Source organism: Opisthocomus hoazin, chromosome Z (genome assembly GCF_030867145.1).
Source record: "Opisthocomus hoazin isolate bOpiHoa1 chromosome Z, bOpiHoa1.hap1, whole genome shotgun sequence".
NCBI lineage: Eukaryota > Metazoa > Chordata > Aves > Opisthocomiformes > Opisthocomidae > Opisthocomus > Opisthocomus hoazin.
The window spans coordinates 28,213,146-28,238,982 of NC_134454.1; the positions used below are offsets into that span (position 1 = coordinate 28,213,146).

At 41.5% G+C, this 25,837-nt stretch overlaps 1 protein-coding gene across 2 annotated transcripts in view; it reads left to right on the top strand.

The window, feature by feature from the left end:
* EDIL3 (EGF like repeats and discoidin domains 3) overlaps positions 1 to 25,492 on the top strand; it is a 290,980-nt gene extending 265,488 nt beyond the window's left edge. For both annotated transcript variants that reach the window (XM_075410892.1, XM_075410893.1), the window contains 2 exons: positions 3,599 to 3,754; positions 21,626 to 25,492. In XM_075410892.1, coding sequence (XP_075267007.1) covers positions 3,599 to 3,754; positions 21,626 to 21,775 — 306 coding nt within the window. In that variant the 3' untranslated portion in view covers positions 21,776 to 25,492. The remainder of the gene's footprint in view (positions 1 to 3,598; positions 3,755 to 21,625) is intronic.
* The last annotated feature ends 345 nt before the right edge of the window (positions 25,493 to 25,837 follow it).

Below are 25,837 nucleotides of genomic sequence, written 5' to 3' on the forward strand. Positions count from 1 at the left end.
GAGCTTCGGATTACTCAGAGCAAGGACAGAGCATGCATGTGACTGTTTTCTCTTGATCAAGAAGACCTGCTTACAGTACAAATACTAGTCACTCCACATTTAACTGCACACTGACACACAGTTCATGCTGCACATCAGTGCAGTGCTTCATTAAAAATGTTTTCTATTCAGGTGGATTTATCTCTGGCTTTTCTTAAATTAATTCTCCTCCAAATCACACTGAATCATCTTTAACATCTAAAGAAAGGCGGGAAACAGATATGTACAAAGGGATAGCTATAGCCCAAGAGAGTTGTTTCAGACACAAGATGTTAAACTGCTTTTTGATCAGCTGCTTGTAGAAATGTACATTAAACTGTAAACCATGGTTCTTCTTGTAACCAGCTAATGATCCTATCAGTCGCAGACTAATTGCCTCTACCTCGTTCTAAATTCTGCTGCATTGAAAAAACCAAAGTCACATTCTGATCCTGTTAATCACATTCAGCTTTGAAGAGTACATAGTGGTTGTGTGTTAATTCAGCTTCTCTCCCTGGTAATTTGTTTGATTGCCTGTTACTTGCAATCTGCACTAACTTAATAAATGTGTTCTGCATCTTTATGGGAAGTCATGACTTGCTTTTAAGCCATTCTAATGCAGAAGTTTTGCTGAGAAATTGGGGTAAATTCTTCTCACCTTTCTGCTCTAAAGCACTTTAAATAGGAAGAATGAAAAGCAAGGTTGTTCACACTTTGCAGAAGGTAATAAAGCAACAGTAAAAGCTATGTTTCTTTAATGCTAGGCTAATAGCAATCTTTATTGCCTTGAGGCTTCTCATCAGCTTATGAATATATAAGTAAATAAGATGCTAAAGTACGACAAGGTACATGATGCTACATCTTTTCATTCTTTTCCTCCATCTCCAGCAATATGTATTGACTGTATTGTCTAGAACTAGGACAGAGACTGTCTATTCATTACTTCTTTTTTTTTATTATTTTTTTTAAATATAATATGCACACACAAACACACACACATATTCTACATCCTGCTGTATAAGTCTTTCAGAAAAAGACAGAACATATGCCGAATTACCTTTCAGCTTCCCACATCATTTTTCTAAAGAAGAGTACAAGGCCACTGGATATGTCCTGTAAGCACAAAACAATCGTTACTAGGACATTTTTATTAACACTGGATTTGTGTGATAACAAAGATTTGTTGTGATTTTACCTTTGAAATCCCTGAATCTTAATGAGAATTTTTTCTCACTGTTCTGAATTTCAATAAGAAATACTCTGATTTTCATGGCCATGTTAAATATTCGTGAAACCCTTTTAGATTACTTTCAATATTTTAAAAATAAATAACTTTTTTATGGAGGCATTTTTTCAAATTAACAGGAAAGACTTCATCTATTAGTATACGAAGGATTCTCTGCTCAAAAGAGGTTACACATGGAAAATGATAATGTTAAAATTGTTTATAAAGAGAATCTAAAGTTGACTGAAATGTTTAGTTCAAATGCTGCCTGGCAGTGCGGACCAAATAGTGATTCCTTACCACATGAGCCTTTTTGAAAAACAGACTATTCATTTAGACTCCAAAATGTTTGGAAGCAAGGTCTGGAGACCTGGTGTTTATTAATTCACGAAAGACCTATACTAATTAGCAGTGTTCATTTCCCAGGGGCCCACTTACGCTATGGAAGCAAGATCCCCTGCACTCCTTAGCGAAGAAAGAAGTCCCTTCAAGCAGTCCATGACAGCATTCAAAGCAAACTCCTGCTCTGAGTGATTATTGATTGAGTGACTCTCTCTCTCCATTGACCAAATAGAAAATAGAAAGAATTGTGCCTCCCAAGGATACTTCCCTCATATTCTGGGGTGCTCCTTTCAGCAACATTGCTGCTATCAGATGGCAATACATTACTTCATTCTGGTAGAACCAAAACTCTTGGGCCATCTGCAGATGATGACATTTTCTACTTACTGTCATAGTATCTCAGTATTGAAGCTTTTAAGTTCTTCCTTTTCTGAAAATGATTTGCTACTCATTATTTGCTACCTGTTTTGAAATGTTGTGGCACGTGTCCCTAGCATTCCTTGTCTGACTGCTCTAAAGAGTCATTTTTCCTCTTCTTTTCTTATAAATGTACTCTTACGCTTTTCTGTGTTTTCTTCTTTATAGAGTCCAAACTGTAGTTCCCATCTTTCAAAGGGATCAGCTTGGACCAACTGACTTCTTTTGCTTGTTTATTTTTCCTTCTCTTCTCATGATTAATGTCGTATGCTTTGTATCACATCTGTTCTTCTGTCTTGCCCCACACTCCAGTTGAAATCTAGTTTGCTCAGGGGGCCTCAGCTTCCCAAAATCACAAGACTAGCTTTTCAGCATTTGATCAGCCAGAGAGTCTTTATTTCTTCACTTACTCTTTTTAATTTTTTGCTGTAAAAACATATCACCCATCTTCTCATGGTGTTCAGCACCCCTCTCATTTCACTCTAATATTTTTACTATTAGTCTCTCTTGCCTGATTTAATGGACAATATTAAAAATGCCGACTGTTTCACAGGCATTTATTGTTTGAAATAAATCTACCTTTTTTTCTTTTTTTACGGGCTTGCTGCATTGCTGGGGGACACAGAACAAAGCCTCAGTTTTACCTTCACATTTCAAGAAAATGTCAGTTTTGATGGGGAATTCAACTCCTCCATTCTTCTTCTAAAAATACATTATTGGGTCAATTTACTTCTGTCATTGTATTCTGTTCCTTGATCATTTTTAATCCAAGGCATCTGGCCCGAATAGGTTATATTTACTGTTGGGTTCTGGTTCAAAAGAACTGATCACAGATGTGCTGACCCACATGAAAGCCACTTGAAAGCTCAGATTATATTAGGCTTTAAGATTCCTGCCTTGCATTTTTAAAAGTCTTGTGCTAGGATTATAAAATGAAGAACTCAAAAAAAATCATGGAATGAAAAATTCAGACTTTTTAGAGGTACAGAAAGAAATAAAGACTTAAAGAGAGAACAAAAGTTCAGCAGGAAAGAAGCGTTATAGCAAATGTTTTAAAAGAGTAAGGCACAGACTTCGTTACTGCAAAGGAAATGGAAAGGCACTTGGGGAATCAACCTCTGGCATATGGTATTCTGATTATTAGGAGCACATGGGAACACGTTTTTGGCTAGAAATTATTTGCAGTGGAAACTGCAGTTTTGTTGGGGCAGTGTATGGCACCTAGTGCAATGGGAAACAATACAGAGGTCAGCCCTGTTGTGCCATTAGGTGGTATAAACAGTAAGTAACAACCAGGAAACAAGAGCAAGTTGACTTGGAACTTGGAGATGGAAAGTTACTGTCTATGGTGTCAGCATGCAGTGGGCATGGTTGCAAAGCTGTGCAAAGCCACCTCTTGGACTGGGTCCTCTCTCACCATGCACTAAGGGGCTTCTTAACAACCCTGAGTTTTCCCACCTGCATCCAAGAAATGTATGTGAACAATGTGTGACATGCTGCACCGTTTTGCCTTGGCATAGTGTAAAGTCAGACTGCAAACAGAACTGTACTAATCACATTCTCCTGTGGTTTTTTTTTTATTTCTGTTTTGTTTAGGTTGACCTGCTTGTCCCTACAAAAATCACTGGCATAATTACCCAAGGAGCTAAAGATTTTGGTCATGTCCAGTTTGTGGGGTCCTACAAGCTTGCTTACAGTAATGATGGGGAGCACTGGATCATATACCAAGACGAAAAACAAAAGAAAGATAAGGTAAAACAAGGAGCAAATTGATATTTCAGTTGCGTTTACAGAGGACTACGTTTGTAGTAACTCCAGTGCTGGAAGCTTGTAGATTATTGCACGCTGCCTACTTTATAGGGTTCTATATGCATAGGACCCCAAAGATAAAAGCCAAGGTAAATAAAAAAGAGTCATATAACACAGTGACATTCACAGTGCAGTAATATCATACCTATCAGTGCAATGCACCTGATTTAATGCTATTAAATATGGAATATAAAACTTTACAGTTCTCTATTTATTGGAATTATTTCTTCCTTTAACTCTAGAGGAGAAGGTCTATAACTTACAGTTTATATGCATATTAAAAAACAGTGTCTCAGTGCATATTTTGGTAAGTATGCACTATTTTCTGTAATTTTCTGTAAAGCACATTTTTAGTGTACCTCATTACCTAGCCATTTTGGATGCATTTTTTTTTTCTGGAAATTAATCACTGGGGTTTCAAATACCCAATGGAAGGATTATTTTTATTACACTATTAAATGAATACAAAACATTAAAATTTTCACAACTTCCTTTGCAAATGTTTAATGGGAGGCGTAGAGAAAGTATAGGTTTGCTGATTGATTTACCTAGAAGCATTTAACTTTTCTCTTGTGATTTAGGATGTTATTCGTTATACCTTTCCTTTAAACTGTAGAACACTTTTATACTGGAAATACCTGAATTCATAATGTCATCTGTTAAGAAAGAGATTACAGCATATGCATTGCTGAAGGGAAGCGTTAAGCAAGCTGACAAAATGTGAATTATTTATTAAATATCTTTGTGGCATTATGTCTGACTGAAACAAAAGATACATTAATAAGAATATCAGACAGCTGATATGTCTGATAATGCATGTCTCAAATCTGGTGTTTTTAACATCTGTATTCAGAGTGACAAATGTTCCCACTTGTACTTATTTTTCTTAGAATAAATGGAAAATCTTCAGTAAAAAAATAATACCATTCATATTCATACCATTCTTTTTTTTTTCTGAGGTAATGAGGAAGCTTTTCATATGTATTGGTATGTGTTGTATGAGTACAGGTAGATCTATCGATGAGGCGTTAGAAACTGCATCTCCTAAATTTCACTGATTTTACATGGTTGATCAAATGTACACACACTTATTAGGGGAAGATGTCCTAAATTATTGGATTAAATATGCACAAAACTGTATGTGTGTGCCTGCATAGACATGTTACATTTGTAAGATTATTATCCAGAGATGACACTGTAAAGTCCCACTCTTAAAAGAGAAATAACAGTTCACCATGGTTTCATCCTGCACTGAGATTTTTCCACCTCAAGTTCTAAAAGATTTTAGACAGGTAAAATAAAATCAGTTGGTTTAGACATCCAACTGAGAAGGTGCTGACACCAATGATTATGGATGTGTCTAGTATAATTGGTTGTCAGATAAAAATTAGAAACAAACAACTCACCTTTCATAGATGTACCATAAATGCAATCTATATAAATGTCAGATAGTCACTTCAGTACTTTGTACATATCCCATTTTAAATCCCTGGCATTTAAAAACAGAAGCAAAAGATCTACTGTGAAAGTAATGTCTTCTCTAAGCCAAACTTCTGTTTGCAAACTGTTGTGTTCATTTTACTGAAAAAAGGAATTAACATGTGTTCAAGTCCCCTGTGAGAAACACAGTAACAGTCACAAGCAAACCTAAAAAAAAATGCACTCTCGTTCATCAGTACTGTTACAATCTACAGTTGTTTATAACATTTGCCAAGGCAATTAAATTCTTTTTGCTTTTACCATCAGCTGGACTCCTGGTTGTTATATACATATTCTGTTAGGAACAATGGAAAACTCTTAATCATTGTCTTATTAAAACATCTCACATCTCGTATTAATTAACATCCCTAAGAACAAAATAAATTCATTTTATTATAATTCTTTAACAAATTAAGACCAATTAAAAGCTGAGTGAGATCAATTACACTTAACAGGAAATTAGAAGTTATAATTTCTGAATTTAAATTTGTACTAAATTAACAAACAAGATCAGTGATATGAGTCTAGACCTCAGTCTTTGATACACAAATATTAATCCAAAACATCTTTACTATTTTTAATTTTTTTGACATGACAAAAGTTTTGAAAAGTCAAAAGTCTGATGGCAGAGCCTGACATTCCAGAACTGCTAGCTGTCGGTCAGTGAACTTGGCAAAACTTTATAGGAGGCAGGACTGGAAAGGATCTTGAGACAGCACCTAAACATATACCTCTTGACCTACGAAGAGACTATGCCCCTCTCCTCCCATCGCCTCTGAGGTCTTCTCAGCAGAAAGTGGGAATCAACAACCCCCAGGTCCCTTCCTGCCACATTAGGAGTTGGTGCAAACAGTTATTTGTCAGAACTAAGGCCTAATTCATTCACCTGTCCTTTGCCTCATACAATACTCATATCCTGCACCATTCTGCACCAGATTATTATTTAATATGTTTGTAGAAACAGCCAGTGATAAGAATTCTACTGTACAAGTAGTCCATTCCAGTGTTTAAATATTGTTAAAGGTGGAAAGAAAAGTACATCCGCCCTGTCCTCAGAGGACACAAAATTCTGATTTTTTCTTCTTCTTTTAAGACAGTTTATTTTGGCTGAAACATGTTAACTTATATCTTCTTCATTTCTTTTTTTGGAAAAAAGTAATCTTCATTCTTTCAGTATTTCCTCAAAGGGTACATTTTCTCAGTCTCAGATTATTCTGCCTGGACTAGCTGTTCCTGAAGTGTGGCTTCCCAAACTTGTTGTAGTGCTGCAATCTTTAGTGCAGAACTACTCTCTGCTCCATTGTTCTCCATATTGTACCTGTGACATTGGTTATGACTTCCTAAGATTTGGCTTGCTATTCATCGTCATTAAATTGCACCATTGATCTTCTGCGCACTTCTCCAATTTGTCAAGACCACTATGAATTTTACTCCCACTTTTCAAAATGGGAAAAACCTGGCCACCTCTTCAGTTTTAACAAGCAAATCTATTTCCATCATCCATTTCATTACCGAGCATACATAAACTGCATTTGGCCAGAGGTGTGGAGAGTCACTTAGCAAAACCTTCCAGTTTGACACCAAACCCTTCATCCCTGCTCCTGCTAGGTGTGTGTTGATGCAGTGTGATCTGGTGTGCCCACTGGATGTGTATGGCACCAGAAATACTGGCCACACTCTGGCCTTTGTGCAGTGGAACAAAAATATACATGAAAAATAAAAACAGACGAAGAAAAAGCAATGCTGTGCCTCACCCATGGGGAGCAGAAGAGAAATATTGTTATTGGCCCTGTCTGATAGTAACATCTTCGCACAGGTTCCACAACAATTTCCTTAGCTTAAGTTAAGATACAAGATTTGGCCCAAAGTGAAAGAACATTCTAGAAGAAACCAAGTTTTCACAGCAAAGTGCAACTTTCCTGAAGTGTTTCTTTTGTCCTTTGAAGATATCAAAGTGAGGTAAAATATAGATACTGGAAACTATCAACAGCAGCAAGCATAATTTATTAATAATTTACCCTCATTCATTCTATTTAATAACTAAACATCATGATTTCATCTATGAAGGATAGAACATACAGATTTCTTATTTCCTCTGCAGGTGATTTACTCATCCTATACTCGTCCTGTGATCCTTGTAGAATCATCCAGTAATTTAGGAGAAAGATGGTTCCAAAAACTTTCAGGGAAAGTAAGACAGGATATAACTAAAATAACTACTTTTAAAGTCCTAACGAAATAGGTCATTTTGCATTCTGGAAAAGCAAAGATACAAAGAATGTCTCAGACACAGAAATTATGGAGATATTAGGAGGCTAGTAATAATGATTCACAGATGAATATTGTGACATCAAAACACATTGAAGTCATAAAATCATAGAATCATAGAAAGTTTTGGGTCGGAAGGGACGACTAGAGGTCATCTAGTCCAACCCCCCCACAGCAAGCAGGGACACCACTAACTAGATCAGGTTGCTCAGAGCCCTGTCCAACCTGGTCTTGAATGTTTCCAGGGATGGAGCCTCCACTACCTCTCTGGGCAACCCGTTCCAGTGTTTCACCACCCTCATGGTAAAGAATTTCTTCCTTATATCCAGCCTAAACCTACCCTGTTTTAGTTTAAAACCATTACCCCTCGTCCTGTCACTGTTGTCTCTACTAAAAAGATTGTCCCTATCTTTCCTATAGGCTCCCTGTAAGTACTGAAAGGCTGCAATCAGGTCTCCCCACAGCCTTCTCTTCTCCAGGCTGAACAAGCCCAACTCTCTCAGCGCGTCCTCATAGGAGAGGTGCTCCAGCCCTCGGATCATTTTCGTAGCCCTCCTTTGGACCCGCTCCAACAGTTCCATGACTCAGTCAGAGCTGAGAGCTTAATCCTGTCTGTTGTTGAGCATCTCACCATTCAACAGTTTACAGGATGAGTCCTACTGTATCAGCTAATGTCAGTGAATTCCTGAAGCTATTCATTTCTGCCTCGTCATTATTTATGATTTTACAAAGGGAAAAAATAACGCTTTATTGGATGCATAAGTGTACAATGTGCAGCCTACATCTTCGATCAATCTGCAGCAAATTATTTGTTTCAAACAGAAGGAAGTGTGGTGTTCACTTTTCTTCTATGCATCATTTCAAATTGTCCTGGGTTTGGCCAGGACAGGGTTAATTTTCACCGGACTCTAGGAAAGGGCACAGCTGGGGGGTGGGGGCTGACCCCACCTGGCCAAACAGAGCCTGGTATTCCATACCATGTGCCGTCACACTGGGTTCCGGTGGGGGGGCGGCGCAGCGGGAAGTCACTCGCGGCTTGGGGGGGGCCCGGCGCCGGTCCTGTTCGGGAGAGCGGCTCTCTGGGTCGTGCGGTTCGTTGTTGTGTTTTCTCCTTATTTGTACCGTTGTTGTTCCTGTTTCCCTCTGTTTGCTGTTCTGTTAAACTGCCCTTATCCTGACCCACCAGTTTCTGCCTGTTTATTTCCATTCTCCTCCGCACGCCGGCGGGGGGGAGGGGCGGCCGCGTGGCGCTTTTGTTGCCGGCGGCAGCCGAAACCAAAACATTTAAATTGGCGCCCAACGTGGGGCAGGGATAACGGCAGGGCTGAGCAGCGGGTGTTGAAGCAGCTTTTATAGATTTTGTTAAAATTTATTATACGCATTTACTGTGTTAGTTAAAGTCGCCGGTAAAAATGTTTCTGGCTTTGATGAAATATCTCTGCTACGTAAATCCTTACTTGCTATATGTGTTTGCCACCTTGCTGTTTGTTACCTCGGGAAAAAAGATCAGGATGATGATTTTGCTGTACTGTATGATATCGACTTATGATATGGTAACATCACTGTGCATGAAATTAGGCTTGTATTTGCATGCAGCACTGCGGTCATTTCCGTACCTCAGATCCTATGTCTTAGAATTTGTTAGTAATCAAATCCAATCTGTGGGGAAAACCGGAGGGGATACCTTCCCCCACTCTGTCACCCCCCCTCTCTCCCTCAGGCTGGTCCTAAGGGCTTTTGAGAATTTCGAGTACCCCTTGGATGCTCAGGCCAGCACTCTTCTATTGTTCTGCCTCCTGAATGGGTTGCAGGTTTTGTTTAGGGTTAAACAAGTCGTTAAGAACATCCTGCAGAGACCTGCCCCGGGGCTGGATAGCTCTGAGTGGCTGGGTGTGTGGGACAGCATAGGAAACTACCTAGGGCAGTGGACACACCCGATGTTTTTTAAACTCACCCCTGAACAAGTGCAGGATCCAGACAGTCTAGTAAAATATCTGCAAAAAGTGTGCTGCCACCCTGGGAACTCCAGAGAGACACAAATCACTGCAACGTGCTGGGGTCTGGCCCACGCCTACCGAGCCCTGTTCAACACTGTTCAGTGCCTTAAAGGGGAAAAGGTGGGGAGTGAAGCGGCAGGCACTGCGGCTGGCCCTGCAGCCCCTCCAGCCCAGCAGGCAGTCCCAGCCCCCCCGACCGGCACCACGGCTGCTGCAGCCACAGCTGCAGGGTCTGCCTCGGTTTCCCCAGCAGGCACAGCAGCTGCTCCAGCCCCAGCTCCAGCTGCAGGCATCGTGGCTGAGCCCAATGACCAACCTGTGCCAGTAGCGGTCGCCCCCGTAAAACTAAAGAAAGACGCAAAGAGAGCAGATCGCTCTGGGAGGGATGACGATGAGCCAGGGTCATCATGGGAGACAGACACAGAGATCATCACCCGGTCCCTGTCCCTGGGCGAGCTGCGAGACATGCGGAAAGATTTCAGCCGCCACCCAGGCGAGCACATTGTCACCTGGCTGCTGCGGTGCTGGGATAACGGGGCCAGCAGCTTGCAATGAGAGGGCAAGGAAGCCAAACAGCTGGGATCCCTGGCCAGGGATGGGGGCATTGACAAGGCCATTGGGAAGAAGGAACAAGTCCTCAGCCTCTGAGGAGACTTCTCTCAGGGGTGAGGGAGAGGTACCCCTTCAGTGACGATTTTGTATATTATCCTGGCAAGTGGACCAATATGGAAAGGGGTATTCAGTACCTGAGGGAATTAGCTGTGCGGGAGCTGGTTTATAATGAACCACATGATGACCAGTTACCCACAGACCCAGATGAAGTCCAGTGCACAGCATCTATGTGGAGGAAGTTTGTGCGGAGCGCACCCTCCTCATATGCCAACTCACTGGCAGTTGTAAACAGGAAGGGTAAGGAGGCACCAACAGAGGATGAGGTGGCTGTCAGACTCCGGCAATATGAGGAAAGTCTCTCTTCCTCCCTTGTCTCAGCTGTAAATAAATTGTCCCAGAAGGTCCAGCGACTCGAACAGAGTATTTCCTACTCCCCACCTGTACGGGCCAGTGTCTCAGCTGTTAGGGGCAAGCGTTTCTCTGCTCAGGACATGGAATACAGAGGCTATACACCACGGGGCACCCTGTGGTTTTACCTGTGTGACCACGGAGAGGACATGAGGAAGTGGGATGGAAAACCCACGTCAAGTCTAGAGGCACGAGTGCGTGAGTTGCGAGGTAAAACAATCAGAAAAGGGGATTCTGTTAGGAAAAATGCCCCTCCAGTTTCCAGAAGCCAGTTCTCCAGACCAAGTAGACAGTTTGACCTTGATTCTGATCCTCTGGAGGGGACCTCCAAGTCATTCTTACAGCAGGTGAGCAGCAAATTCCCTGACGAGGATTAGAGGGGCCCTGCCTCCAGCCAGGTGGAGGAAAGGGACAACCGCGTTTATTGGATGGTGTGGATTCGGTGGCCTGGCACATCAGATCCACAAGGGTATAAAGCTCTAGTGGACACAGTGTACTTTAATGCCATCAGAGTTCAAAGGGTCAGAGTCCATTTGCATTTCGGGAGTGACAGGGGGGTCCCAAGAGCTGAGTGTACTGGAGGCTGAAGTGAGCCTCACTGGGCAGGACTGGCAGAAGCACCCCATCGTAACTGGCCCCGAGGCTCTGTGCATCCTTGGTATAGACTGTCTTAGGAGAGGGTATTTCAAGGACCCAAAGGGGTATCGGTGGGCTTTTGGCATAGCTGCTGTGGAGACGAAAGAAATTAAACAGCTGTCCATTTTGCCTGGTCTCTCGGAGGATCCTTCCGTTGTGGGGTTGCTGAGGGTTGAAGAACAACAGGTACCCATCGCAACCACAACGGTGCACCGGCGACAGTATCGTACCAACCGAGACTCCCTTCTCCCCATTCATCAGCTGATCCGCCAGCTGGAGAATCAAGGAGTGATCAGCAAAACTCGCTCACCCTTTAATAGTCCCATATGGCCAGTGAGAAAATCTACTGGAGAGCGAAGACTGACAATAGACTACCGTGGCCTGCATGAAGTCACACCACCGCTGAGTGCTGCCGTGCCAGACACGCTAGAACTTCAATATCAGCTGGAGTCAAAGGCAGCCAAGCGGTACGCTACAATTGACATTGCTAATGCATTCTTCTCCATCCCTTTGGCAGCAGAGTGCATGCCACAGTTTGCTTTCACCTGGAGGGGCATCCAGTACACCTGGAATCGACTGCCCCAGGGGTGGAAACACAGTCCAACCATTTGCCATGGACTAATCCAGACTGCACTGGAAAAGGGTGAAGCTCCAGAACATCTGCATCATGACATCATTGTATGGGGTGACACAATGGAGGAAGTTTTTGAGAAAGGGGAGAAAATAGTTCAGATCTTTCTGAAAGCCGGTTTCGCCATTAAGCGAAGTAAAGTCAAGGGACCTGCGCAAGAGATCCAGTTTTTGGGGATAAAATGGCAGGATGGGCGCCATCAAATCCCAATGGATGTCATCAACAAAATAGCAGCCATGTCTCCACCAACCAGCAAAAAGGAAGCACAGGCCTTCTTAGGTGTTGTGGGTTTTTGGAGGATGCACATCCCAAATTACAGCCAGATTGTAAGTCCTCTGTACCACGTGATCCGGAAGAAGAATGATTTGGAATGGGGCCCTGAGCAACGACAGGCATTTGAACAGATTAAACGGGAGATAGTTCATGCCGTAGCCCTCGGTCCAGTCCAGTCAGGGCAAGATGTTAAAAAAGTGCTCTACACCGCAGCCGGGGAGAACGGCCCAACCTGGAGTCTCTGGCAGAAAGCACCAGGGGAGACTCGAGGTCGACCCTGGGGTTCTGGAGCCGGGGATACAAAGGATCCGAGGCCCGCTATACTCCCACTGAAAAAGAGATTCTGGCAGCATATGAAGGCGATCGAGCTGCTTCAGAAGTGGTCGGCACTGAAGCACAGCTCCTCCTAGCTCCATGATTGCCGGTCCTGGGCTGGATGTTCAAAGAGAGGGTCCCCTCTACGCATCATGCCACCGATGCTACATGGAGTAAGTGGGTCGCGCTGATCACCCAGCGCGCCCGAATGGGAAACCCCAGTCGCCCAGGAATTCTGGAGGTAATCATGGACTGGCCAGAAGGCAAAGATTTTGGAGCATCGCCAGAGGAGGAGGTGACACGTGCTGAAGAGGCCCCACTGTATAACCAGCTGCCAGAAGACGAGAAACAGTATGCCCTGTTCACAGATGGGTCCTGTCACATTGTGGGGAAGCAGCGGAGGTGGAAGGCTGCTGTATGGAGCCCTACACCACAAGTCGCGGAAACTGCCGAGGGAGAAGGTGAGTCAAGCCAGTTTGCAGAGGTGAAAGCCATCCAGCTGGCTTTAGACATTGCCAGTCGAGAGAAGTGGCCAGTGCTCTATCTTTACACTGACTCTTGGATGGTGGCCAATGCCTTGTGGGGGTGGCTGCAGCAATGGAAGAAGAACAACTGGCAGCGCAGAGGCAAACCTATGTGGGCTGCCCCATTGTGGCAAGATATTGCTGCCCGTCTGGAGCAGTTAGTTGTAAAAGTCCATCACGTGGACGCCCACGTCCCTAAGAGTCGGGCCACTGAAGAACATCAAAACAACCACCAGATAGATCAGGCTGCTAAGATTGAAGTGGCTCAGGTGGATCTGGACTGGCAACATAAGGGTGAACTCTTTATAGCTTGGTGGGCCCATGACACCTCGGACCACCAAGGAAGAGACGCGACATACCGATGGGCTCGTGACCGAGAGGTGGACTTGACCATGGACACTATCGCACAGCTTATCCATGAATGTGAGGCATGCACTGCAATCAAGCAAGCCAAGCGGGTAAAGCCTCAGTGGTATGGAGGACGATGGCTAAAATATAAATATGGGGAGGCTTGGCAGATTGACTACATCACACTGCCACAAACCCGCCAAGGCAAGCGCTATGTGCTCACAATGGTGGAGGCCACCACCGGATGGCTGGAAACCTACCCTGTGCCCCATGCCACTGGCCGGAATACCATCCTGGGCCTGGAAAAACAAGTCCTGTGGCGACATGGCACTCCCGAAAGAATTGAGTCGGACAACGGGACTCATTTTCGCAACAGTCTCATAGACACCTGGGCCAAAGAACACGGTATCGAGTGGGTGTATCACATCCCCTACCATGCACCAGCCTCGGGAAAGATCGAGCGGTACAATGGGCTGCTAAAAAGCACTTTGAGGGCAATGTGGGGTGGGACTTTCAAAAACTGCGAGACTCATTTAGCAAAGGCCACCTGGCTGGTTAACACCAGAGGGTCCACCAACCGGGCTTGTGCTGCCCAGTCAAAACCTCAGCGCCCCGTAGAAGGAGATAAAGTCCCCGTAGTGCACATGCGGAACATGTTAGGGAAGACAGTTTGGGTTAATCCTGCCTCGGGCAAAGGCAAGCCCGTCCGCGGGATTGCTTTTGCTCAAGGACCTGGGTGTACCTGTTGGGTAATGCGGAAGGATGGGGAAGTCCGATGTGTACCTTATGGGGATTTGATTTTGGGCGAGAATAGTCCATAAATAAATTGTATAAAGTTAGTTGTTAAATAACCCTGTCACTGTCTGTTATCACTGTTATAATTGTTATATTTTGTACCAGTAGTACCATAGTAAGAATTGTCCAGATTAAAGAAGGATGGACTTTTTCGATGAAAACCTAGCAGAGCACAGTGATGATGGAACTGGACCTGGTTTTCAACAACTGGCACCCAGCAACTTCATCGAGATCGATGTCTCCAACCTGCAGACTGTGGGCACAGGCAGCACCAGGCACATCAGCCGTGAGCTCTGGATGCAGCAAGTGACCGCCCATCACCACACATCACCTCTCCTGCCACGGAAGACCATTACGACAGATGGAGCCCGAAGTCATGGATTAAATGAACTCAACGGACACTTTAGAGTGATGATCCATAGACTAAGGGAATGATATCTGGAGACAGGAGAAGTGGTGGTGATCAACTGGACAATGGGGGACCTGTGCATGACGTAGATGGTATGGAATAAGGGGTGGATAATGTCCTGGGTTTGGCCAGGACAGGGTTAATTTTCACCGGACTCCAGGAAGGGGCACAGCCCGGGGGTGGGGGCTGACCCCACCTGGCCAAACAGAGCCCGGTATTCCATACCATGTGCCGTCACACTGGGTTCCGGTGGGGGGGGGGCGGCGCGGCGGGAACTCACTCGTGGCTTGGAGGGGCGCGGCGCCGGTCCTGTTCGGGAGAGCGGCTCTCTGGGTCGTGCAGTTCGTTGTTGTGTTTTCTCCTTATTTGTACCGTTGTTGTTCCTGTTTCCCTCTGTTTGCTGTTCTGTTAAACTGCCCTTATCCCGACCCACCGGTTCCTGCCTGTTTATTTCCATTCTCCTCTGCACGCCGGCAGGGGGAGGGGTGGCCGCGTGGTGCTTTTGTTGCCAGCGGCATCCGAAACCAAAACACAAATGGAAAAGCTGTTCCAAAAACAGTGGCTCCTGCAGCTCCTGTTTAGCTTCTGCTATTTTAACAGCCAGTGACTTGAGTTCACATCTGTGATGAACTTCTGTGAATGCAGATGAAAAGGTACTGGGGCAAAAAAAAGTACGTCTTTAAAAAATGAAACCTTTATCATTCATTTTAAATAGTTTGAATGAGTTGCCTGGAAAATATGAAAGGTTTTCCTGTTGTCTTCAAGAAGCTAAATAAATTACTTTGCCGGCTGGCAGGTAGGAAGAAAATATATTTTAGAAAAAGGACCAGAGCTAATAGCTATCTTGTTTTTCTCAACTAGAGGTCAGTAGCTCACTATGCCTCCAAAGCTAAGTACCTCCAAGTGAAATTTGAGCTTTTTTTTTTTTTAATCACATTTCATATGTGATTTACAAATTGCACAGCCTGCTGTAGATAACTCTAGGCCAGCTGCAATGTCAAATGGCATTTTAGAGGTTGTTTCCTAAAATAAGATGAAAACATTTGAAAGTAGCCTACAGGAGTCTAGCTGTCTGCAGCGCTCTCAGTCATTATTAGCCATCAGCAGTGCAATTAACTGCAAGTAGACAACATCCAGTATGCAAATGGCCACAGGACTTGTGCACAAAATGGTGAACTAGTGTGCTGATTGAACCATGACAACTAGTTACAAGTTACATGCTTTGCATGTCTAGTTAATTGCCATAGAAATGGAAGACGGGAATTTACTTATAAATGAGAAGTTGAGTCATGTCAGGTTAAAAATCTTTCTCCTAGGTTCGCTACCGATTTTTCTGTATGGTGTTTAAGTATTATAACACCTGGTATACATTGACAGATTCAATTCCTGCTTATAATCTATAGACTTGGTACAGTTAAAGAACATATTTCTAGTAAAACTATTTAAATTATTATTATTTAACACTATTATTTAAAATATTTTTTCTAATCTAACAGTAGGGGTTTTTTTCTGCACTGTTTTAAATTGTGAGTGACTTCTATTACTTTCAGCTCAGTTAACATGACTTGTATGAGATGAAGATCTAGCTATACTCATTCTAGGCTGTGCCTCCAGCACACATATCCCTCTCCGTAATACCACACTAAGACCTGAAGGAAGACAACATGCTCATATTAACAAGTCTCTACCCTGAATTTCTATAAGCATTTCTGGAGGGTGTTTGGTCTTCAAAATATTTCTCTTTTTGCTTGGCTTTGAACCATCTATTATAAAGCACTTATAAACTATGTACAGTGGAGTAAATTCCCATTTTAGTAGCATCAGTAGATAGATCAAGTGGAAAAAATAACAAGCATGTGATAGTATGTTCTGCACGTTTAAAAGTTTTATCTGCCTGATACCTACTCTGGTATATAATAAAAATCATGTACTACATAGTCTCATTCATGTATCACAGAGAGGGAAAATACAGTTCTCTTGGCAGTGAACCCTCTTGCATAGCTATCCATTGCATGCCAACCGACTCCTGACTCTTCAGCCAGTCCTGAGAAAAGTGCTCAGTGAAGAAGAAGAAAGGAGGATGGCTAAGATCAGGAATGGAAAATTTACACCCACCCACAGAGACTTTATGCACACCAACTGAAAAGAAAGACTGTATTTTTCCTGCTCTCAATCACTCCAGAAACACATGTGTACACACACATGCATATGTGTTTACATACGTATGTGTATATATATATACTAAAAAAACCCCTGCCTAGTCTTTTATAGCGGAAAGCATTTTCCAGGGGATCAAGTATGCCTATATGGAATATGTCTATAAACAGTAGCTCTATTTCTTGTTAGAAATCAAGATATCTTTCACCACCTTTTACCTGGTGGTGTTCACTTGTAATTCTTGATGGTGAAGAGTTACTCCACCAAGAACAAAAAACTTCAAAGCAAGTAAATGGTCTGTTCAAATTTGCAAACTTGCTCAAGCAAGTCTTCTTCAGTGAATTATAATAAAGAAATAAAATGCTTCCAAAATAAAGGAATATGGCTGTCAAAAAATACTTTTGATGGAACTTTTTTTAGAGTTTAAATGCACAGTGCCCTCTTTATTTGTCCGAACACTGAGATGTTCTGCATCGAAGCAAACTCCAAACAGAACCTAGGTCTAGCTATTCATTTAAAATAATCTGCCTGTAGTATGAGCAGGATTAACTGCTCCATGGAATAACATGTTTAAAATTCTCTGCTCAGAACAATATAGTTAAGGCACAGCAGACAACATAGTGACTTCACCATCTGAGGCTTGAATATCTCAGCCATTATCATAAACAGCAGGAACGGATAATGCTGTGGCTGATGCAGACTCTTCATGCAATTTAAGTTTCTGCAAGACATGAGATCCAGAATGAGTCTCTGTGGAGAGAATTTTCATCCTCCTTGCACATCCATTGACACAGCACCAAAAATCATCTTTCCCGCTGCAGCCACCTGTTAATGGACATGCCCCAAAACCTGGCTTCGAGCTCTACATTTGGAGCAAAGCATACATCACCTGTAATAAACACCACTTTTCCCAAGCTATTCTTCTCCAGGTATTTCTTCTAAATTATTCTATCATAAAAAAATACAATATTAGTCTTTTTAAAATATGAATCAATTTACATTGTCATTATTTGCAGTTTGTGCCATAAAACACATAGTTCTACTGAAAAATCTTAGTGAATGTTTGAAGGCAAGACATCTGAATTTCTTGCTGGACACAATTATAAACAATACTTCTTTATATTTCAGAAATCTTTTTTGCAGAGACTATCAGTACATATTTTCCAGGTTTTTTATTCTGTTTTGCATGAACTGATCATAGAATAGGTTGTCATGCTTTAGAGTACAACAGCATGCATTTTCTAGTTTTTAATTTTAATAGCAGCTGTAAGAGACTAAGCTACAGAGGAGCTACACATATGTATGTGGGGTGTGTATGTGTAAACTTGCTGAAGATGCTAAGTAAATGTTTTAGCAAGTACACCTTTTATGTATGCAGGCAGACATAAATAGATATATCCAGTGTAAAATCTTTAACACTCTGCCAAAAGATTTTCAAAATGCAGGAGCTTCAGTCCTCTTTTACCAACGCAGGCACCTCATAAGATGGGAGCCACTGGGCTGGGTGAGGCTGAAGCTCTTCCAAGGGAGGGAGCATCTTCTAGCAGATGACTAGAGAAATAAAAAGCATAGGGCTGTTACTCCCCCCTAGTATACCTTCCCATCCTCCGGGTTTCTTCTGCCTGTGTTTTTAATAGCCCCTGATGATTTTGCCCCTAATAGTTTTAACAGATCTTTAACAGTAATTAAAGGCTGTGGAAACTGTGCCACAGTTTAATGGTGTGTTATATGGGAAACCGTGACCTTTAGGTGGCTCAGGAGAAACCTGCTATCATTCCTTGTCCCCTTGTGGTTCTGGTAAGGGGACAGTACAATACTGCCTGCTACTGATTTTCTCCCTGCCACTTATGATTTTACAGACACCATATCTCCTTTCAGGCTGAAGAGACTTAGTCCATTCAATAATTTGCAAAAGGATATTTTTCTGTGCTTGTGGCCATCTTGCCACTTCACTCTGTATACTTACTGCTTGAGATAAGGCAGGGCCAGTTCTGCACCCACCTAGAACTCAAAATGATGATACATGCTGGCTTTATGCACTGACATGTTAATAACTTACACGCTGCTTTTTATTCCTTGACCACAAATCAGCTTGGGTTTTATTGCTCTTGGGCATCTGAAAAATTACATAGAACTATGTATTGTAACTCCAGCATTAGCCTCCTGAATGCTGATAAATTGTTGCAGTCTTCAGAGGTGTTGTATACCGAAGTAAACTTCTCAGAAAGAGAACTGAGAAGTGAACGTTTAAGGTATGAGGCTACCAGCTCTTCAAGAGCTTTTAATTGCTTATGTTGTTCAATTAGCATTGACTGTTTGGCCATAAAGCAACAGGTAATTAAAGAAAAATTACATTTGACTACAGAAACAGCTTTTTTCTACTGATAAGTCAGATGTATAGCTTTTGTCCTTTGCACTCCTTGCTCTTTTCAAGTTTCTTAACTCCATTAGTGAACTTAGGCTGAAGTAAAATGAAGACTCACAAAGAATGTATTTTCCCACAAGAAATTTGCCACGGGTCCACAGCAAAAACATCCAGTAAATTTGTTCTTAGAATATTATACTTCACATGGGCCACATCTGTGCACGCTGACAAAGCTTCCCTCACTTTCTCATAAATTTATTTCCTTAAAATCCTTTTTCCGATCTATCACATTTAGTTAATTTCTTGAAACTGGATCTTGAATTCTGAGAGAAAGTGAATTTCAGATTTGCGTAAATTAACCTCTGAAACGGATGACTTCAAGTGTCGATCAAATCATGTACGAGCTTGACTTCAAGTGCTAGTGAAATCGTGTATGAGTTAGAAATAACATTTAATTCTTGTCTTCCCGCTCTAAATAAATGACATAATCCTGCCTTGTTCAGCTGCATTTGTTGCTTTGGTTTGCATCACATACTTTTATTTATTTTGCATAGCTATACATGGATACAAATACTGGGGCTGTAGATTTTTTTTGTTCTAAGCCTTCATTTAAATGTTATCTCTGAAATACAATTTCCATAGGGAGAACAAAATAGAGAGTAAAAAAATTTTCCAGTAGCTCTGCAGCAAGAATTGTCTGCAGTTCTGCATTGCTTATCATCTGGCTAGGCAAAAAAATATCAACAGATATATTGCATGCATGCACAAGAAATAAAATGAAAAAAATTTACTTTTAAGCTTTCCTAGCTGCATATTGTACATAGGGCGTTTCACTCTGTAACTTTAGTAAGAAGCTTACTGCATTCCATTGTATGCTATATTGCAACAAATGAAACTCAAATTCAGGTGCAATCTTGTTAGCCCAAGCTCCAACTGATTTATGTAATGAACACTGTGCTTGGGTAACAAACATTTTTTTCCTGTGGTAAACATATTTTTTTCCTTAGACTCTCAGCACTGTTGTTTCTGTGGTCAGTCTGTCTGCAATATTACCCGTCTATCTTAACTCCTAGGTGCTGTAATGCTCCTGTCTCTGTGGTAGTGAGATGCCAGATAAGAAGGGAAATTTGTGGCTTGTGAAGAGCATCACTTGTGGAGGATACAAGTTTTGTTCGAGATGCCAAATTGATAGCACTTGAGAGAAGCTTTCAAAATTCAAAGAAAAGGTGCAGCGTAGAGACCTAAAAGTGAAGATTTCAATATCATGCTTTGGAAACATGTCACGAAAGAAACAGCTTGAGTGCTAGAATAGTAGATCAGCCTCTTCTGAATTCAGCCTCTGACATTTTTGCTAAGAACTTTCAGGGAACTTGTCATTCTCCACTAATTCAGTCATATAACCACTTCTTCAGCAGGTCCATATTCCTTCTCTGCATGATGCAAATGAAACTCATTCTTTTTAAGTCAAAAAGCTATCAAATACAGTTTTTACAAATGAAAATTGAATTGGCTGACATTTGAAGAGAATGAGCATTTCCCATAAAAACTGAAAATATCCCAAGAGAATAATCTGATCGTTTTGCCAAAAAGTGGTGTCGCAACTTTTGAATTTAAATAGTGGCAGCCAGGGGAAAAATCTAGCATTGTTTTTACACAGACAGAAGTTTGGGAACTCACTTGTGTATTGGTTAACCCATAGTAGTGGAAACAACATCTTAATATACACTGTACAGTGCTAGGATTTTTTATTTTCACCACAAACCTATGCCCTTAATTCATATGCTGACTTTTGTTTGACAGAAGAAGATGGTATCTTTAATAATCACTAACTTTACAAGGTCTTATATAATTGCATCCAAGCTGCATTCATAAGTGATACAATAAAAATTCTTCTTAACTTTAATTATTGTTATTTTGTTGGAAGTAATAACAGGATCTCCTGGGATTAATTTGACATGGTACAAATGCCAAGTAAAAAGACATTTAATTTTTCAAATGTTAATTATTTTTATGTGCCCTTTTAGAGCAGGGCTCTAGGTGTTGTCAGAACAGCAGATTAAGCTTTGAATTAAAGGCTAAATCTGCACCAGGCCTCAGTGTGCCATGTCCATACCCAGCTCTGATGCCCCTGGCATGCAGTGAAATCCCCAGGTCTTAGGAAAAGGCAGGTGCTCTTTGCACCATCTGTTGGGTGCCCACATCATCAAAATTCAGTGTGGAGATCAGGGAGGTGCTCTGGGACATCAGGGGTGTACCACAGCTGTTCTTTAAGCCACGTAGGTTTAAATTGTGTGGTGACAGGACAAGGAGTAATGGCTTTAAACTAAGGGAGAGTAGATTTAGACCAGACATGAGGAAGAAATTTTTTCCTATGAGTGTGGTGAAACACTGGCACAGATTTGCTGGAGAGGTAGTGGAGGCCCCATGCCTGGAACCATTCAAGGCCGGGTTGGACGGGGTTCTGAGCAACCTGGTGTGGTTGAAGATGTCCCTGCTCACTACTGGGGGGTTGGGCTAGACGACCTCTAAAAGCCCCTTTGAACCCAACGCATTCTATGATTCTGTGATTCTAAATCTTCTCATTACTTGCCCTTCAGGTGTTCCAGGGAAATTTTGACAACGACACACACCGTAAGAACGTCATCGACCCTCCAATCTATGCCCGGCACCTCCGCATCCTCCCGTGGTCATGGTATGGCAGAATCACCCTGCGGTCGGAGCTGCTGGGCTGCACAGCAGAAGACTGAGGAGGATCTCTGTCAGGCATCGCAGCTCTCGGTGTAACTAGAAGTCCCTCCATAGAAGAAACTGTGCAAAGCCTGTAGGATACTGAGTGGGTTTTTCATGAACAAGTGCTCATTTTATGGTAGGCCGCTAACTGTCTTTCACAAGGAGGTCTAAGCCTGCCCTTTAAATGATCCAATCCGATTTTGTCCTTGAAATCTGTTAGTGTCATCCCTTCTGCTGTGGAATTATCTTTCTATTTTTCCTTTGAGTTGTTCACACTAGTTGAAATGTGTTAGGGAGAAACAGCAGCATCCTTTTTACAAGGGAAGAGAAATAGCATGACAAAGCTCATTTGCAGCTTTAGAAACATTGGGCTGACGAGTTCTCCATAAATCATACTGTCATCTTACTTGCAAAAAGTGATACTGCAGCTTTTAGCAATAAGTTTACTTGGGGATGACTGCATTATAGTAATTGTGCCTATCAAACACTGTCAGTATTTTTGACATATATTTTGGAAGATACTCTGTGGTACTGCAAAACATAGTACCTGTGATGTTACAAGCTACCTTTCATCACTTTCATCTGAACAGCAGAGTTCATGCACCTAAAGGATTTTCCTAACTAACCCAATTTTCCTTCTATATTTTGCATGCTGTAGACATGACCTCCATCTTTTCTGTTTAGTATCACCACTAATGTTATTTTCCTTGAAAGAGGTGACCTGTTTGCGTATGGAACAAAATCTGCTATGAGTATATTATGAAGTTAATGAATTTGCCAAAGTTTATTAGTTCTGCTTGAGATGCGCTTTTTCAAGGAGGCTGAGGTGAGTCGCCAGGTGCTTGTGGTATCTCATCTTCAGTACCCACATAGGTAAAGGCACACAAGCGCATCAGAAATCTGGAGCCCGTTTTGTGACTTGCCCAGGGGTGAGCACACATCTCTAGACAGAGCTGCGTGCCCAATTACTTCTCACAGAAACCTCCTTAATTTCTGTGAGGAGGTAAATGCGGGGTTAAGAAATTGGGTGCTAGAAGACACACAGGAGAAATGACACCCTCACTGCCAGGAAACCCTCTCAGCAGGCTCTTCTTATGATGGCGGTCACAGCCTTCCTCCCAGGCGTGAAGGCAAGAGGTGTCATAGGAGTCCATCATCACTCCGAACGATGTCTTTCCAGACATATGCCAGTAAGCCACAAGGAGGCTGATTTTTATCATGCTTCATCTACAGACATGCTTCATACACAACATGATAGCCAGCGAGGACTCCATTTTAAAAAGTAGGTTTTAGGAGGTAAAGTGGAGCAGTAGGGGGGACATTCTCCCCCTTGCCTCAGTTTGCCTTGATGATGGAGCTGATACCAACCTTTGTAGAGCACTCCAAGTTCCCTTGGGATAAAGTGCTCCATGACTGTGTTAGAGTAGCACTTAAGTCTAAAAAAATCCTGGGACGAGGATCAAGGGCCCATTTTATGTTACCTGAACAGCATTTGGCATTACAGCCACCCTTTTAATTTCATAACATGCTGATGTGGAGAGTGATAAGTAGATAGATAGACAGATAGATAGATACAGCTGCATGATCTAGCAAATGTCACTAAACTTGTTTTTTTGTCACCATTACATTCTCACCAAAACACTGGAGTATGAACCTGGGCACTGCTTCCCAGGCAAACAGCTAGCTGGCCCACATTCTGCAAAGGGCAAAGTTTTCTTTGAAACAAAATGGTTTGGATTTCAAAAATCTGCATTTAATCACACATTCTCCACCATGGACAAAGTATGTTATCCATTGAACTGTGAAAGACTCTAGATTAGCAGCCAGGAATTTTACATACAAGAATTGGGGATATATTGGTGGCGGTTTTCTGATAGTGTCACTTAAACTGTCACATTTTAACAAACAGAACACCCTGCCTCTATAAAATTACTTACTCTTTAAATTGTATTTATACAAGTATTTATTTTATAAGGCTTAGACATTTAAAGACTTCTAAAGAAGAGTCTTGTAAAGGTAAAAGTATGTGTAAGAAATGTTGAGGTCCTGTGCAACACTGCTAACTTTGTTCTTTATTTTTTACTTTGTGCTGCATAACAAAAGCCACTAGACTGTTACTGTCTTGTCTGTAACTGTGTTAACAGCATTCCTTAATAATGTATATATGGAGTGGTCTTCAAGCATAGTGAGCGATTTTAAAGAGAAAGTCAATCATGATGGTACTTCTAAAGAGCAAAAATAATCTGAATAATGGAGGATAAGGGTATTGCTAAATTACCTATGGCCCATGTTTTGCACTTTATGCGCTACACACAAAAAAAACCCTAAATAAAAAGTAATATTTATATCTTTTGGGCACACACAATATTTAAAGAAGTCCAAAAACATTTTACTTTTGTGGGAGAGCAATTGACCCTGAGTTTAATTACAGATGTGAAGAATAGCATGTAGCTATTTCACTAGTTGACTGCACCCAAAAAATGGAAGGCCATTTCAGAAAATTAGGCTCCCTAGTTTACCAACTTGTTTTAGTGTTCTTTTGAAAAATTTGTTCTGTGTTCCTAAATGATTTTTTCATGTTATTAATCATTTGCAACTTGAATTTTGGTGTTGAATTAATCTTTCTTGGTTTAGTAATTTAATTGTTATCCATTCATCTGCATATAAAAATAGTGTTGTCATGATACCTAATATAGTAATTTTATTTTGTATTGATTTAGAGTTGAGCATTTTCATCCTATGTCCTGTGTCAGCTTTCACCTGCCAGCATTCTTCACAACCTGCAAAGAAAGCTCCATAGGTTGTGACAACACTCTGTGATAATTTACAGAAGAATAGAACTGATGCCCTTACAACATCAACCAACATACTGGGGCTTTTTCTAATGAAATTATTCCTTAGCTACCAAGAAGCTTTCTTTAAATGGCACTGTGCAGCCATAGTACCAAATTCTGTTCCCAGTGTCACCAGCAGAAGTCAGAAGTAACTCTTGATTTCTGTGGAATACTTCAGATTTAACAAAAAAGGTGAGAATCAGATTATGGTCTAGAAATAAACTTTTTATTTTTTTTGTCTTGGTGAACACTTTTCACATAAGTGACAAGTTACAAATTAACATGACTGTACTATCCCAGTGAAAGCAACTGGCATCCCAAAACCAAAAATAAGTGCAGGGCACGGTATGTCCCTTTCAGGGGGGATAGAGAAACACTCTGAAATGATCCTTGACTTTTGTATTAGTTGTAACAAAGGTAAACAACACTGAAAATGTTCTCCTAATTAAATTTCACCCTGAACCCGTTAAGTATTTATAGTCAGACTTCACCTTTCAATAGCTCTTTAATGTGCTATGTTCATAGCCTAGGAAATAAAGCACTCGCACGAGGCTCTGTTTTATCTGTATTCTGTTAAGGGCTTATCATATTAACTGGCTCTGCTTTTGAGGTTGACTTTCTCTTTTGGAATGGCTGCATACAAATTAGTGTCAGTTTTGAAGACTAAGGATACTAAATGAGTGTATCTTTGCTATACAACAAGTATGAACTATACTATTCAGTGCTGGCTTCTGATGTGTCAGTAAGTACAGAAGTATCTTGGACACAATGACCTTTGCAACCTTTCAAGCTGTGTAATATTCAAATGGTTTTGTATATACTTAAATCATGTAGAACGATGTAAAACCAGTATGACCTTGTCTAGTCTTCAAACTTAACAATAAAACTTTTGAAAAATGAGCTCATTTTTGAAGGACTTATACTGCAATACCTTGAAGAAGATATAACTTATCTCAGCCTCACTGGCAGCAAATGCAGAGCAGAGATATGATGTGGCATTTTCCTGGATTCATTTGCAGGGTCTTTGTGGTAGGTAAATTTGTTTCTGGCAAAATCATCTGTGGTGCTGCACTTCCTTCAACGTGTTCCCTTTGTTCTTTCAGATAAAAAAGGAAAGGTTTGAATAAGTCTGAAAATATTTTTCTATCTTACTGCTCTCTGAATGAGCACCAGAAGTGTAAACTGACAATTTTATTTCCTATAAGTCAAATTTCTTGGGATATTTGTCAGTCCTTATCCTCTCTT